Below are 17,525 nucleotides of genomic sequence, written 5' to 3' on the forward strand. Positions count from 1 at the left end.
CATTGGAGGGAGGATTTGGAAGCCACTAGGTACACTACAAATAAGACATCTGACACAGCTAGTGTAAGCTGCCATTTTTCAGTAAAACTTTCATATGTAACAATGTACAATTGGCTAGGGATTACTTTTGTTTCACTGGTTTCAGAGTAGCAGCCGTGTTAGTCTGTATCCGCAAAAAGAAAAGGAGTACTTGTGGCACCTTAGAGACTAACAATGAATTTTTCCACTGAATGCATCCTATAAAGTGAGCTGTAGCTCACGAAAGTTTATGCTCAAATAAATTTGTTAGTCTCTAAGGTGCCACAAGTACTCCTTTTTTTTTGTTTCACTTTTACTCTTACATTTTGCTAAAGTGTGGTGCTAACCACAAAGATCTCTATACTTTGATTATTTTGTTGGGATCACCTCTGCTACCCATAATCAAGCCTATCCTGATGGCTGCTTTGATTTTTAAAAGCTAGCAGGAACACTTGTCATCATGCTAAATTATCTGCATTGACTATTTGCAAGATTCAAACTGAAAAAATACAAAAAGGTATAAGAGTGATAATTGTGCTAGCAAATTCATTATTCCTTGCCATTATTTTGGCAAGTTGCTTTTAACAGAACTCCAAAACAAAGTAAACCAAAAATGTTAGAAAAATGAATTGCAATTCACTTGGCAACATAATATGCTAAATTTCATGAAGTGTAGATGATTCTTTAGGAATGCTGACAGCACAAGAGGGAGCTGTAGCTAAGAATATCATGGAGAAAGAGAACACAATGTGGTCTCAGAAATTTAGACTGTCCGAGTCTTCATCCCTGTCTAAATAAGAGTCTCCGAAGATTACTTTTTGCTTGTGGAAAGGAGCATCTCCTACCAATTATTATACAGAGATGTCTCTCCTCTTGCACTCCATCTCTGTCTTCAAGACACTTTCTTACCCAGGCTCTGGAAAAGAACTACTAAAATGTAGCATTAGTTTTAACCTTTTCTGAGACTACTTCTAATGGACAATTGGACTGGCAATTAGTTTTAAGTGAGGGAAGTCAATCTTCTAAATTGGCTGCCTAGTGATTACCTTACATTTCTTATTCCTTCTGTACTAGGCACAAAGAGAGAGATGGGCAGAGATTCAGTTAGATGCATAGGTATAGTCACCAGCGGCCTCCTCATGCAGCTGGTGCTGTGTGAAGAGGCTGTCCAGTAGCAATTTAATCAGGATTTTGTGACAGATTTTATGCCACCACTATTGTATTGTTTCTGTTAACCAAAAGTTCATAATGAAAACGAAGCAAAGCACAAGACTCTGTATATTCATGTGCAACATTTCTTCCCACCTATGCTAATAAACAAGTTTTTTTACTAACAATGCTAATAAAGTTGGATATTGGAGGAAAAGGTCTATTTGGGTTTTGACTATTTTGGTTTCCTGACATATGCTCTGAAACCAGACTCCAAGGCACCAAGCATTATTAGCGCTGACTTTAGGATGTTGGACTGTAATGAAGCTATTAGATAATAGGGGTAGGGAAAAGCCACCTAAGCCCCTTTCATTTACAAGATTTCCATCTTTTGATCAGGACAATGCATTGTCATAGTGCAACTATTGGCAGAGACCCTGGGTGGTTTTTGTCTTCCTCTGTGGCATGGGACACAGGTCACTTGCAGGTTTAAACTAGGGTAAATGGTGGATTCTCTTTAACTTGTTGCATCTGATGAAGTGAGCTGTAGCTCACGAAAGCTTTTGCTCTAATAAATTTGTTAGTCTCTAAGGTGCCACAAGTACTCCTTTTCTTTTTACGGATACAGACTAACACGGCTGCTGCTCTGAAACCTCTCTTTAACTTGAAGTCTTTAAACTAGCCAGAGATTGGGGTCTGTTACAGGAGTGGATGGGTGAGGTTCTGTGGCCTGCCATGTGCTGGAGGTCAGACTAGATGATCTTGATGGTCCCTTCTGACCTTAAAGTGTATGAGTCTAATTCTATGTTCTTGCAGGATGGATCATGAAACTCAAGATTGTCTACAAATTTCAAAAGGGGTATGTGCATGTCTCCTTTTTTGGGTTCTTCTGCATTATTGAGGATCCCCATAGGGCTAACAGGTATTGTAGATGGCCTGGCTCTTGTAAGCATGTACAGTATGGAAACAATTATAGTAGCTTCTCTTTCTTCCCACACTTACTTATTGTGTTGTGGTTCACTCATGTGAAAAATGCATGCACAGTATTTTATTGTTCTTGACTATGAATTGCAACAAAGTTCCATTTTGTTTGTGAAGTGGCATATCGTACTGGACATTCACGAACTATAGTGATGTTCTTAAACAAACCTGATAATCCTGGTTTGATACACCAAAAAGGGCATCTCTTGCTGTGCTAACAGAAATCCCTTTGATGCAGACAATTGCTTACAGTTATCTTGACTTCATATGAAAAGTCGAAGTGGGATATGAAATAAAGCATTTTAGAAAATGCAAAGCATATTCTCCTAAACCACAGCTGACCAGTTTAATAGATTTTATGTACCTAGAAAATTACAATGAACCTCATTCATTTTATCTGTAGCTTCTGATTTTAATGGCAAAATAGAAGCTGTCTTTTAGTATGCTAATGTAACTGTCAAAATGCATAGTTAATGGTAATTCTGAGGTTAAAATCTAATTTTTAGTACAGAATACAGTATATATGAATATAATATCATATTTTCTCAGTTGTCATTATTTAGCAGTTGAAAATATCTTGACTTTCCCTAGCTCTTGAATATAAAAATCAAGCTTTCTTTATTAAAATATTTTAATAATGTTATTCACCTCTTTCATAAAGTTAAAGCTATAAATGAACATTTTCTCATAAAACTGTGTAAAATACTTCAGTTAGACTGAATTATTTCCCCCATCTTACTAGGAGAATTCAGTATTTTTGAATTTGCATGTTACCTTCTTTCTACAGGTTAAACCAGTATATCCACTTCTACAGGCACATACATTTGGTCTTATACACCTGCTTCCAAATAGACATTTCTCACAAAGAGCTACAAATAAAATAAAAGATCAAGTTAGTTAAAAATACCCTTGTCATAAGAATCATAATTAGATTAGGAATACTCTGGCTATTCTTCCTCTTCCAACCCTTCCCCCATGCTGTGAACAAAGTGAATTTTGATCTAGCTTCTGAATTTGGGTGAGAGGAAGGATTGGGAGCAAAAATGATTTTTCTCTTGTTCCAACAGAAGGAAAAATAGCAGCTTTAAAAAGATCTTTTTGGCTTGAGATGGAAGAATGTTAAATATACAATCCCAAAGACTATGATATCACAAGGGGAAAAACAACAAGATTGTACAATTTAGTGAATTGCATACTGGATAATTTTGGAAACCAGGACTTAAGGACAAATTTCCTGCTCTTGCAGAAACAACTACTTGCAACCCATTCTAAGTTTAAAATGTAAGCCAAATTAGAAGAGTGTTGTTGGTACGAAGTTATAAGTGCACATCAGTTCACTTATAGTGCAACCTATTTAAATATATTCAACTAATAAAACAATCTCTTCCTCTTTGTTTAAAGTAAGAATTACCTGATTTCTAGCCTGTTTCTCATCCTAGTTAGCAGCTTGTGCTCCTATGACATTGTTTTGGCAAGAAAAGAAGAAAACAACCACTTCATAACGACCCAATCCAAGAAGAACAGACATGTCGTGTTATTTTAATTAGATCTCAGGAGTTAAACTTTCTATCAAATATTGCCAAAATGTTCTGTCCTAGCACAGTCATTACTGGGGGTAGAGCTGAATGGCTTTCAAACCAATCAGACTTGAATCAACTGATGGATACTTTTAAGTGTATTTTCATAATTCTGTCTGGCAGAGGCCTATGGAAAGTCATTAACCACACACTGTCAAATAGAAGTAAAATAAAAATATCCCTCTATCTAGGTTGTAATACCATCCCCCTCATCATAGTAGCTTAGTGAGATACTCCATTTTTATAGTCAAATCTCAGCGTTAGTGCACTTTAATATCGCATCCTAAAGTTTATTGCACAGGACATTGTGAAAGTCAAGTGTATCTACCTCAAAGTCAAAGGGCCAAGTAAATACTTCTGGAATTCCATCCTGTTGTTCTGGAGAGTCTAGTGCCAAGACTTTTAAACATTAGTACTTAGAATTAGGCTCCAAATATCCATATTTTGACATCCACGTGAGTGGCCTGATTTTCAAGAGTGCTGAGCATGTTAAAGCTTTCATGGAAAACTGTTTGGCCTACTTATACAAATATGCTAAACTAACCTGATATTTATGGAATAAAGCTACTTCAGACCTGAAGCCACAGGTGAAACTTCTGGAGCTCATGATACCAGATTCTTAGATACAAAATTATACCCACTTGCAAACAATGAGAGTTGTCATAAGCAGCTCTTGTAGACAGTGGGGGAGATAGATGACATTTCTGAATAATGGTTCCTTATGCCATTCTTATGCTTGGAACTTGTTGCCTTCTGTCCACCACTGGAAATAAATTGGCAAATTTACAATGGTGTCACAGCAACTAAAGTGGTTTGGGGGTTGGTGGGTTTGCCTTATAAAAAAGATTAAAAGATTTGTATAGGTTGGCTAAGGCACAATGTGTGGGGTTGGTGAAATGTAGAAAGAGACGTGATGGCAATCTACAGATGTTTAAACCGAAAAATATAAACACCAAAGGCAAACCCTTGCTCTTCAAGTGAGAGCTATACAGTATAGTGTGGTGGGGAATCATCCTTCAAAAGAGAGCAGTGTATATTCACCCTTAGTACCTACTCTTTGCCTTGGCATATGTTACTGTGCATAGCATAAGCACACAGAGACCTAGCCAGGCCCCCAGACCGTAGATAGCATGCCTTTGGGAGTGAAGAGTGTCAGAAGTGGACTTTCGCTCTGCAGTGCAGTGCTCAGGGGGTACAGAATTGGTACCTCGCCTTGTTAGTACACCTATTAGGGCAAGAGGTTCCTTGCACTCCTAACCCTCTCCCGTTAGTACCACTCAGTGAGTTTTTGTCTTACACAGGGAGAGAAACTATTTATGGTGTTACTAGGTGTAATGTGATTAGTAACACAGGCTGTGGAATAGTGGGGGAGTGATAAAACCTCATTACCTGGGATACGTGTAATCAGACTAGACAAGGCACAAGGAGATGTATCCTAGTGAACAATTCTACAAGGGCAAGGGCAGGAATTAGATGATCTAGCAGGCCTCTCTTTGACTAATTTTTTGAGTCTCAGATGATGCTAAAAAGGAAAAACTCGAAAAAAAAATCTGAAATGGAAACACCTGCCCTCTCCCAGCTCCCAGTGATGTGAAAAAGAAGAGCTCAGTTAGGAAAAAGGTTTTTTAAAAATTCAGAAGACAATTGGAATTGAAATCAGAGAGGATAATAACATAGCTGAAGACCAAATGAATATTTCATAAATGTATTTACAAGGGACTCTAAGCCATTAAATACTAAAAATGACCCAGGCTCTGTATGCATTATCCTGTACAGATTCAGCAAGGAAAGTTGTTTAATAAGTCAAGCTTATGTTAAAATTATAATCAATAAATGCTCACTAGTGTAAGGGATTTATCCCTAAATGTTAAAAGAACATAGCCGTAATTTGCATGCAAATGACAATCTTCATTGACAGGTTTCAGAGTAGCAGCCATGTTAGTCTGTATCCACAAAAAGAAAAGGAGGACTTGTGGCACCTTAGAGACTAACAAATTTATTTGAGCATAAGCTTTTATGAGCTACAGCTCACTTCATTGGATGCATGCAGTGGAAAATACGTTGGGGAGATTTTATATACACAGAGAACATGAAATAATGGGTGTTACCATATACACTGTAACTAGAGTGATCAGGTAAAGTGAGCTATTACCAGCAGGAGAGAAAAAAAACCTTTTGTAGTGATAATCAAGATGGGCCATTTTCAGCAGTTGACAAGAACGAGTGAGGAACAGTGGGGGGTAGGGGGAGTGGAATAAACATGGGGAAATAGTTTTACCTTGTGTAATGACACATCCATTCCCAGTCTTTATTCAAGCCTAAGTTAATTGTATCCAGTTTGCAAATTAATTCCAATTCAGCAGTCTCTTATTGCAGTCTGTTTTTGAAGTTTTTTTGTTGAAGAATTGCCACCATTACGTCTGTAATTGAGTGACAAAAGAGATTGAAGTGTTCTCCAACTGGTTTTTGAATGTTATAATTTTTGATTTCTGATTTGTGTCCATTTATTCTTTTATATAGAGACTGTCTGGTTTGGCAAATGTACATAGCCGAGCGGCATTGCTGGCACATGATGGCATATATCACATTGGTAGATGTACAGGTGAACGAGCCTCTGATAGTGTGGCTGATGTGATTAGGCCCTATGATGGTGTCCCCTGAATAGATATGTGGACAGAGTTGGCAACGGGCTTTGTTGCAAGGATAGGTTCCTGGATTAGTGTTTTTGTTGTGTGGTGTGTTGTTTTTGTTGTGTGATTATCACTACAAAAGGTCCCCCCCCCCCGCTGGTAATAGCTCACCTTATCTGATCACTCTTGTTACAGTGTGTATGGTAACACCCATTGTTTCATGTTCTCTGTGTATATAAAATCTCTCCACTGTGTTGTCTACTACATGCATCTGATGAAGTGAGCTGTAGCTCATGAAAGCTTATGCTCAAATAAATTTGTTAGTCTCTAAGGTGCCATAAATCTTCATTGAGAATCTTTTATTTTTTTTAAAGGACTGAAAGGGTTACAGAGAAAATCTGGAGGCATGCATGTCTGAGATACTATTCAGATAAAGCTTGACACTTATAACATGCAGATAAAGAGAATATATTCTGAAGGGCAAATCAGACACCAGTATATGTTCAATAATTTTAGAACTGCAGATAACCAGCATGAATTTTAACAAGGAGGATCCTTCATGAGTATAACCTTCTACTTTATAATTTATTGGAATTATACCCCAATCCTACAGTCTGATCCACATTGACAGTCTGCTATCCTAGGTATAACTCCACTGACTTCCTGAGGGTTTCATTTGGGCATATATTTGCAAGAGCAGGTTAAATTATAGGATTTTAGTCTTTGTTGTTTTGGTTTGATGATCCCACGATGGCTCGAAGAGAGGTATGTGTGTTCGCACACACATGCACAAAGGAGAGTGCAGGTAGGAACCATGTAGAGGGAGATTAATAGGGGCCTCAACTTTAAACAAAATTGATAGGAAACTTTGCTACCGTGGAAACTACCACAGCCTCAGTGTTGTGTTATATATATTTTTAAAGTTTGTTATAGAATTTTTAGAACATTTGCACTGATATAATCAAAAGTCAGGGGCAGGAGACAGATAAAATATATTTCAGTGTAGATTCAGCTTTAATTATGAATAACATCTCACTCTTTTGTAAGATCATTTCCCTGCATTTGCAATAAGGTGTGAAATCTGACCATTAATCCCTCATACCATCAAAATCATACTGTATATACAGGTCAATGGGTAAACCACCATAGACCTTATTTGCTGGAGTGAAAAACCTATTTTATTGATCCTTCCTCAGAAGCTATTCTCTTCAGTTAAGATTAGTGGGGAAGTACACTGGTCGGCCAACCAACCTCTTTATTTAAAGTCTAGTAGAATGGGGCTATTGTGCTCTGTCCATGACTGTTGAAACAATGTCTCCTAAATGTTCTCATCCTAGGCTGTATCCTTGTCAGTTTTGATAATATGCTGATAGCCAGTGACAGGTGGAGGGAAGGTGCAAGCACACTGGTCACAGAAGTCTGATTCTGAGTTTAATACACTAAGCATCAAGAGTTTCTAAATTCTATGCTATTAATTGTACAAGTAGCAAAGGAAGGTTTCTTTGTATCACAGCATCTCAAAAGTGGCAATCAGCACAACTGTTCCATATGATGTACAACCTGATTAATAATCTGTGAGGTTTATATCTGGTTGCAGAGTCAAGTGTTGCTCTCAGTGAAGCATTTTCAATATACTTTGCAGAGAAAAATCATTCATATTTACACTGAGCTAATAATCTTCAATGCAGAGGAACTGTGACTGGGGAGGATAAGCACAGAACCTTGTCAGTGGTGTTTCAGCTAGTGGTGCTTACTGAAATGCTGGAGGAACTCTGGGGTGCAGCTTTCAATATAGATCCATGTTCATCTTGTCGGGCAAAAGCCAGCAGGAGGATTTTGTGTCATTACAGTTTTTAATTATTTAAAGTAATTATTCGCCTCCAAAGCTGAAGAAATCCATATCTTAAATTTCCGAGTTTGAAGAAACTGAGAGCTCCAAAGCAATGTAGCTACATCTGGATCTTAAAGCTCTTCTTGACCAATTGGGGTTTAGGCCTCTCTGAGATACAGACACCATAGTGGTCATGTTGGTCAGTGATTTCTTTCCAGTGATGGAGTAAAATCAGATGGCCCTGGTGATTCTTCCAGATTTGTCAGCTGCCCTTCACTACCAATGACCATGAAGTGTTGTTAGTTACTAGGTGGAGGTGTCATGGAGTGGAGTCCTTCTTTCTGAGAAATCCCAGGGGATAACTGCTCACTGAAGCCTCCCGAGCATATGTGAAGTTCTTGTCATTCCCTCTGGTACCAGAGGTGGACGAGGCTATTTGGTTTATGGAGAAATATGGGCTGTAGTTCTTCTGTATATGGATGACTCCCGGCTTTGTATTTTCATCTCTGGGGGTGGCCAACTGACTTACCCAATGCTGAATGCAGACTGAAGCTTAGCCGGTCAATCCAAGAAATTAAATTTAATTTCAGTGGAGTAAAGATAAAACAAACATGTTGATGGTTGCCAGTAAAAGTGATCTGGATTGTGACTTGGGGAGTGGAAATTGTCTTTCATAAAGCTGAAATTGTTTGGAAACATGTACTGATATTAACCTACAAAAATGTGGTCTTGTATGTCTGCTGGCTACTAATTATCGTTCAGTGCACTGTGAAAATGTTACTCTGACTTTTAAGGCTGTGGGCGAAAATCTGTGCTTGCTTACAGTGGTGCAAGTATGGAGTGGATCCACTGAAATTCTGCTATAAATAAGAGCAGAATTTGACCTTGTGTGTCTAAGCAGAAAAGTATACAGGCTCTCCAAGGGCGAAGCAGGCCATTTAGAAAACTTGCAAGTTTGAGTTTGAAAGTCTTGATTAAAGCACTTTTGTGTAGGAAAGGCTATACAGAGCCCAATGCATCCTTGATATTATTTAGTTTCAACAGAGTCACACCACAGATGGATTTGGCCTAGCATGTGTGTGGGCTGATTGGTGATAGGGAGCAGGCTAGAGTAACACTAGTGTAATAACAAAGGATCGAGTGGTAACCTGTGACTGGACCCAGGCCTCGGTAGCACCATTAGTAATTTGCCTGTCAGTGCCAGCAGCCACCACAGTGGGCAGTCCTATAGGTGAGCTGCCTCAGGAAGCTCATAACACTTGGTCATGTACATAATTTTGTATAGACTCCTGGATATTAGTGAAGAAAACTGTATTCAAACTGCAAAAATCCAGACATACTTTACTGGGTTATTTTCATGGGAAAACCTTTTTTTTTTTTTTTTTTTTTTTTTTTTTTCATACTTAACGTCTGTAAGGAATATGACTTATGGTTCCACTGCCTCATCTTTGCGGCACCACTGAATACTCGAGAACAACACTCTAAGACCCAAACATCTGCTCTCCCACTATAGTCTTTTTTAAAAAAAAAAAAGCAAAATTCCATACTCAGTCATTATTCACATTTGCTGTGATACCTAGACGTTTCAGCCAGTTATTTTTCTGGACAAAAAGCTGATTAAATTGTCAGGTGTTGTGAAAACACTGGAGGAAATAGTAAAAACAGAGTGAATGTCAAACAAACAGGTTTGGCATTGCCTTCAAAAGGCCTGACAAAATAAACAGAAATGTGCCTAGACTCTGCATTGTGGATAACCGTGTAAAGCAGCAGAAACTGATACAAATATTGAGTCTTGACAGTGTTTCCCAGTGAAGAACCTGCCTTTGGTGGTGGTGATGGGGGGATAGATGAACTGGACTAGGTATGAGTCATTGACTAGTAAATAATTTAAAACATTAAAAAATATGAACTAATATATGTTTGGGTCAGAGACAATTGTACAACTGATGAGATGTAACTGGGCCAGAAAGATTGCAAGACATAATTATGCACTGCCAGTGGAAAAGGAGAGGAGGAGTGACACTTTACTTATATCCCCAAATGTTTACTACCTTTCCATTGTGATGTTAGCAATATGCATGAATCCAAGGGACACATTTAAAATAACCATTGTTCTTTCCCTTGGGCCACACTGTTTGCATATGCACAGTCTCTTTGCATATGGAAACTCTGCTGGCTTGCGGGTTTGCACAGTGCTGCAGGATTTGGGTTACAAATATAGTAAGGGGTTATTTTAAAAGTATTCATGTTGGCATTTTGAAAATGTGAAGATTTTCCTACCTTTTAAAATAGTATCCATTCAAGTAAATTAAGGCCTAATTCTCTCTCCCCTATTCAGGGCTTGTCCACATTGTGGGATAATTCACCCTCCGGGGGTATGATTTCTAAAGCACACTCATGTGTTCATATTGTAATTGCATGTAGACCCTGCCTGTGCGCACTACAATAATGCTGTTTCAAATAGTATTCTGTTAAAGTGCACTCGAGAACCTCTAGTGTGTACCAGAAGTGTCTGCATCGATCAATTAACATGCAAGATGTTAGTGCTCTTTAGAAATCACACTTCTGTAGGATTCATTACCCTACCATATACGCAAGCCCTTAAATTGAGTCAAGTAGTCCCACTGAAAACAATTGTTCTACACATGGAATAAGGGACTACTCAATGAGAGTTAGGGAGGCAGAATTAAATGCTAAGTGTATTATTATCACGTTATTCAAGTCACATAAATATCATGGAGGATATAAGAGAGACAAGGCAGGTGAGGTAATATCTTTGATTGGACCAACCTCTGTAGGTGAGAGAGATGAATTTACACAGACCTGAAGAAGAGCTCTGTGTGGCTCAGAAGCTTTTCTCTCTCCCCAACAGAAGTTGGTCCAATCAAAGATATTATTTCACCCACCTGTGTCTCTAATATCCTGGGATTGACACAGTTACAAGTGCACTGCATATATGGAAAATATATGCAGTTTATAAGGATGGCTATCATAATGTTTTAATAAAAGAAGCACTTACGAGTCTGGCACAGCATTCCTATCCACTCTTCAGAGCATGCACAGACACTGGGGCCTACACATTCTCCACCATTCAGACACTTCTGCAGACAAACAGCTGAAAGGACCAACATGAAAAGTGGACAAATGAGAAGATCCATGAACGTACTCATGTGCATGAGCTGTTTTAGAGGGTAACATGCTGGCAATTGCTTCACATAGTTATTTTCAAAATGGTGGAATCTCAAAGAATTTAATAAGTCTTTTTCACAAGATACCATAATTAGCATTTTGAATTTCTGTGATATTACCTCCCCCCAGAAAGAGTTCTCTCAAAGTGAGTGGCTGCTGGTAACACCAAGAACTAGGTCAAGTACCCTGGCACCAACAAATTAAGGTACTCTTTTCTGTATGATATATGGTACACCCATATCAAATGTTCCAAATAAATAGGGTGTGATATACATTTACATCACAACACAGTTTAAGTGATGTTTGTCACTGGGATTATTTTATATGTATGTGTATACATAGTGTATATATAATACATTATGATTCTGTTGTGTATGTACTGTATATGTATATATTCACTGAGGAGAAATGATTAATATTATACTTTAGGAACAGCTCTGAAATTAACATTGTGCTGATTCCCAAGCCTAATTCATTGCCAGTACTCCTAGGGTGAAAAAGGCAATACATTAATCCATCTCCCATACAGTGTCGTCTTGATCTTAAATTTATTCAGCTTATCCGCCAACATCATGGTAATGAATAACCATGTAAGAGAAAATATTCCCTGAAACATTTTAAGATAAGGTGATTTTTTTAATTGCATTTTTATGTAAACTGCAGTGAGATGTAGTAGGCTTAGTATAAGAATATATCAGTTTCAGAATTATGCACTGCAATGCATCTGATGACCTTGAAAGTATATCAGTTTGGAAGGCTTTACTACAGGCTTTAAATAGTCCTGTATTTTGAAATATATGACATTTCTCTGTAAAATATAACAAAATATGTGTAGCTGGTATGACCTAAAATCAATACTTCAAGTTTAATACCATAAAAATATGCATAACAGACAGCTGCATGAGATAGAACCCCTTGGTTCCCCCCACCTTTCTTTTTCTGTAAACATCAAATGTTTATATCATTTTGTACATAAAACTGTACATAAAACTGTTTTTCTTTGTAAAATGCTGAAGTAGCAAAACAAGGTCTATTCACTATATTCTTTTCTAATATTAAAAATGATTACAAGTCATTCTGACTGGCCTCTGTACTACACAATATTGTGTTTGCTGGGAGGCAGAGATACTTACGTTTATTACACCGCTTGCCCCTCCAACCAGATGGGCAATCGCAGACATCTGGGCTTATACATTTTCCTCCATTCATGCACATGGGATCACAGATACCTGCAGTTACATATTAAATGAGGAGCATGGTTGATGGTACATATTCAGGCAGACTTTACTTCAGGATGTATTTACATCATTTTGTAAGGTTAAGTTGTTGTAATTAAAAACAAAAAAGTAATTTGGATGTGAAAGTTTTAAACTCTGGGGCTTGCTATCTTCTATAAATCCTTGTAAAATTTGCTGAGCTCCATTGTGCAAAAAACCTTTCAGGGAGCTTTCAGTAAGAACTGCCTCAACAGAGAAATGAGAGAGGCATTAATTACAATGATTCTTGAAAAAGCAAACAAGAAATCTTCTGTGGCAGCTGCAGATGGACCAGTACCACTTATTACTGTTGATTGCCAAATTCTTGTTAAAGCTTTCACCTCTTGATTGAAAAACATGTTCTCAGACATTCATCAGTTCAGAAAGGACTTGAAGAGAATAGATTAACTTCAGACAATTTCAGGAAAACTTTTTAGTATTTTATCAACCAAGGCTAAAGACAAGATGAGGCTGTATTCCCATCTGTTTTGAAATATGGCAAAATTGTTGCACAACAAGTTCAAATATTTAGTTTTTCACTAAATTTATGCATGTGATAAAGACACATCTTTATCTTGCCGCCAATCAGGATAAACTGTATAATTCTGACCCTTTTTTAAAAAGTGTGGAGTTTTCCAACTACCACTTTTCTGTATTTTTTCAGCTGAACTCTATAACCTCTAAATCACATGGCATCTCAACCTGCTGCTACTACACAGAATTTTGCAAATGCTGTGTTTGATTTAGATATTAATGCTGTGATCATATGCTTACCATTGTATAACAACACACTTTGAGACCTTGTGCAAATGATGCTGTACCACAAAATGGAATGTAAGTGCTTTGGCAGGTCCTGTGCAATGGTCTTGCCATCTAATGGGTTACAAATAAACCACTCAAATGTCTACAAAGAACAGGAATCTTTACTGTCTCTGGTCATGGATGAAGTCATGCAAAAACCCTCCAAACAAATATATTGCAACTGTTTACAAGAAATTAGTGTCCAGAACACTGTAATTCATTGTGCAATAGAAGGATAACATCCTCTCAGGCCTGTGCCTCTGGTATTTTCTGATCGTTTGGGAAGCTAATGCTACCTATATCTCTGGGACCCTAAACCAGGCACACTGCTTCAATGGCTCTTCCTACCTGGTCACTTGGTCCATTTCTTACACTTGTTTTCAGATGCAGCCATACCAGCAGTCTTCTCTTTGTGCTTCTGCACTGATCTCAGTTGCCTCCTAGTCTTTGATGTTACTCTGTGCCAAGGGTCTTTTCAGCACAGGGATCTGCTCTCAGATAAGCTGATTTTTACTCTGCTGGCTAGGTAAAATTCAAAGTGGTAGGGACTTCCAGGGACTAAGCCCTTAAACTGTCCGTCTTCTCTTTCCTTTTCCCTCCACCCTCTCTGTCTTGTACTACAGTCATTGTCCATGGTCATTTTGAGAGGGAGGGGTAAGCCAAGGGGTAGGGCTAACAATGAGTCAGCACTCCTGGTAAAGTAACAGCATTACTGTCCTGCAATCTCCAATACGCATTGTCTTTGGCCACCCTGGTTTGATTTACATAGGAGAGCAAGTAGGACCACAGTCATTTGTCTAGGGAGGGGTAATTTATGCCCTGCCTGACACACATTTTAAGAACAGTTTTCCGTACATATTTGTACTTTTCCATATATCCCCCGTACATGCACCACACAATAATATTAATGACCAACATACTACCGGTTTGCATTGGATACCTTGCATGACGCCTTTTAGATTCAGATTCTGACAACAGAGAGTTAGGTACACTGGACTAGTCACTACTGAAACTCACTGCTGGACACCAGCGAGCCCCTTGCCTTCTGGCATAGGGATGCTCTTAGGGTCACATGACTACAGATGATCTAAGTTTTATAGATGGCCCCAAACCAAACCCTCAATCGCATTGCTGTAAACTTTGGGGGAAAAGTTCAGTGCCCTGGAATCAAAAATACAGATTTTGCTTTGTGAAAACTCTTCATGCCGAACCTAACACAGCAGGCTCAGAACTTCTGATTCATTCACCCCATTATACCTTGTATCCCCTTCATTATTATATCCCCTTCTGATGAATTACAGTATTGCTCAAATAGCCCAGACTTTAAAGCTACCCTAAGAAAAGAGAGTTTAGTTATGACAAAGACAATATTAAATCAGTTGCCTGAAATCTTGACAATGACAAACCCTTGAAATGTAGGATGTTTTCAGAGAACACTGCAGCAACGGAAGGACTGTGCACTAGCTTTTCCTGAAAATGATCATGCAGACCCTATTTAGCTCTAGTACAATAATTACTGTTATCACCCATCCCGAATCAAGTTGGTGATAAGGAGACAGAGCCCTGCACAGCTGTGCTGACTGGGAGATGTGCTTTTCAAGACAGCTTTGGGTTTCTTTGCCCTGCAGAGGCTGAGAAAAATGGCCTGAATGATACATTCTAGATGGAAGGCAGAAAGTAATCCCAAACAATAACATCTATTCTGGCAGGCCAAGCAAATGTGTCAGGATATAGCTTACAGGTGATGCTTACAGAAGAATGAATGTAAGTGGGAAGGGGGAGGACAACACCCATTCTGTGATGCGCACTTAAAATAATTCCTTTAAATCAAAGTCATAAATCTGCTTTTTAAAACAAACAAAAAAACAACCCATGATTTATAAATCTGCAAACAGTGACAGTTCCTTAAAACTGTCAATTTGGTTTTCAAGTGGCTTTTTTAGGAAATCCTAGTGCAGTTTTATCTTTCTAGTTACTTTTCTATTGTTTTGGGAGCAGGGGGTTTGACTGATCAAAGTGTAGCCCCTTGCACATGCACATGATTTTAATGTTTCTCCATTTCTGCTTAGTTTTTATCTTGATTTGCTACAGCATTCACAAAAACAAGGAGTGAGAACAGGAGAGGCATGACAGTAAGATTACGTAGTGTGGGACAGCTTCAAAAATAACTCTGATGTCACAGACTAGTCTTGTCAAGAAATGCAGATGGAAGCAAAGAACTCAAGTGTGTGTGGGGGGGCGGGGGGAAATGAAACCAACATATTTGAATGTGCTGGGGATCAGTGTAAAAACTGGAACTTTGAGTTCTTTGGATACGAGTATCACATGTATTGCCTGTTACTAGAAAAACTGGAGAGGATGGCTATTCTGGTAACAAGAATATCTTAGTGTGCTGCTTGAATTCACAGAAATAGCACTGTCCTTTTCCCTATGAGAGGAACTGAAGGGCCAAATCTCTGGTTGGGGTAAGTTGGCATGGCTCCATTGACCAGCTGGGGATCTGGCTCAATGTCTCTCTAGATGTGATATGCGTCTTAGGTAAGCTGCCCAAATGAAGCATTTTCCTGATTGCAGTGAGGAAAGCCTTTACTGGATGCTTCCATACTCCAAATACAGCCTTGAGCTGGCTGCATGCCATTTTCGCCTTTGAATCTGCCAAAACTAGTGTGCTTTGGCCATCGTGTCATTATTTTGGATTTACTGTCCTGACACTAACTGAAGTCCAATTCCAGTAAAAGTTTTCATTCTGCCCTTCAGTGGGTATACCAATTGATGCTCAGCAGATCACTAGGTAGACAGATGTAATAATATATCTGCCTCTATGAAGGTCCCAATGCACACAGCTCTCAAGAACATGTTATGGATTTGGGACACTGAGGACTTTTGTCCTTTTATTCCTCTGAAGGGTAGCATAGCTCTAGTTTTGCACGAGTCTTAAGTTTTTAGATGTATGTGTTGCTGAGCTTTTTTATGCACATTGCTTTGGCTTTGTAAACAAGATAACTAATTTTATGCCTAAATAATGTAAAACAACAATCTCGGTTCCACCTTGGGATGGGCAGGTCACAATATGTATGTAACATGTAATATGCACACACATCTTGGTAAGAACACTTTTTTTGTGTCATAAAGATTTCCTTTTATGGACCCAACATGGTCATACCATTCAGATGAGCATCCAAACTTTTGGATGCTTATCCAAATCAAACCCTTGTGAGGACTGTGCATCGCTAGCTCTAGCCTTGCATGTCTTCCTGACAGAGCTGCTAACCACTTTCTCAATAAATTATCTTTCCATATGGTAAAAATAATCTTGTGGAAAGCTCTAAGGGATGCACTCCAGGAGAAAAAATTGCTACAAGACACAGAAGCAGCTGCAAATGTAATTGGGATGGGTGTGGTGACAGTTGTTTTCATCCATAATGTTCTCATCCTTCTACACAGCTGTCGTGATGTGAGTTACCTAGCTGGTGCTAGCGCCAGACTGATGTGTGCCTATATAAATATGATTATTTGAAATACAAACATTATGGATTAGAAAAACGTAAAGTAAATGAACAGCTGTATGACCCTGGAGCTTTCCTTTAGTTGTATTATGCCTTTAGTTCTGGAACATATCCGAATATATTTACTGATAATTTTAGAGATATTTAACTAGGAGACCATCCCTACATACAGTACCAGGCTATTAAAAATGGGAACGATAATGAGATACTGAATGACCAAGTTTCAGAGTAGCAGCCGTGTTAGTCTGTATTCACAAAAAGAAAAGGAGTACTTGTGGCACCTTAGAGACTAACAAATTTATTTGAGCATAAGCTTTCGTGAGCTACAGCTCACTTCATCGGATACATTTGCATCCGATGAAGTGAGCTATAGCTCACGAAAGCTTATGCTCAAATAAATTTGAATGACCAAGGTGATGCAATGGAAACCTGGACCAGGAAGAGAAATGAGCATTCATGTCAATATATAATATATTGAAAGCCTGTTGCATATTCATCAGCGTTGTCAGATGAGTAATTGTAGTTCGTTACCTGGCAAGGTTGACCATGCTCTGTCTCTAGCAGTCTCCTTCTGAGGCAGATAAGTT

The 17,525-nt window shown here is 38.5% G+C and overlaps 1 protein-coding gene across 1 annotated transcript in view; it reads right to left on the reverse strand.

Moving 5' to 3' along the window:
• Window positions 1-499: 499 nt before the first annotated feature.
• LOC119863491 (von Willebrand factor D and EGF domain-containing protein-like) overlaps window positions 500-17,525 on the reverse strand; it is a 158,892-nt gene continuing 141,866 nt past the window's right edge. The window contains 4 exon segments of the mRNA XM_043504852.1: window positions 500-517; window positions 2,923-3,017; window positions 11,206-11,301; window positions 12,509-12,604. Of these exon segments, the coding sequence (XP_043360787.1) occupies window positions 500-517; window positions 2,923-3,017; window positions 11,206-11,301; window positions 12,509-12,604 (305 nt within the window).

The sequence above is a fragment of the Dermochelys coriacea genome, chromosome 11 (assembly GCF_009764565.3).
Source record: "Dermochelys coriacea isolate rDerCor1 chromosome 11, rDerCor1.pri.v4, whole genome shotgun sequence".
Lineage (NCBI taxonomy): Eukaryota > Metazoa > Chordata > Testudines > Dermochelyidae > Dermochelys > Dermochelys coriacea.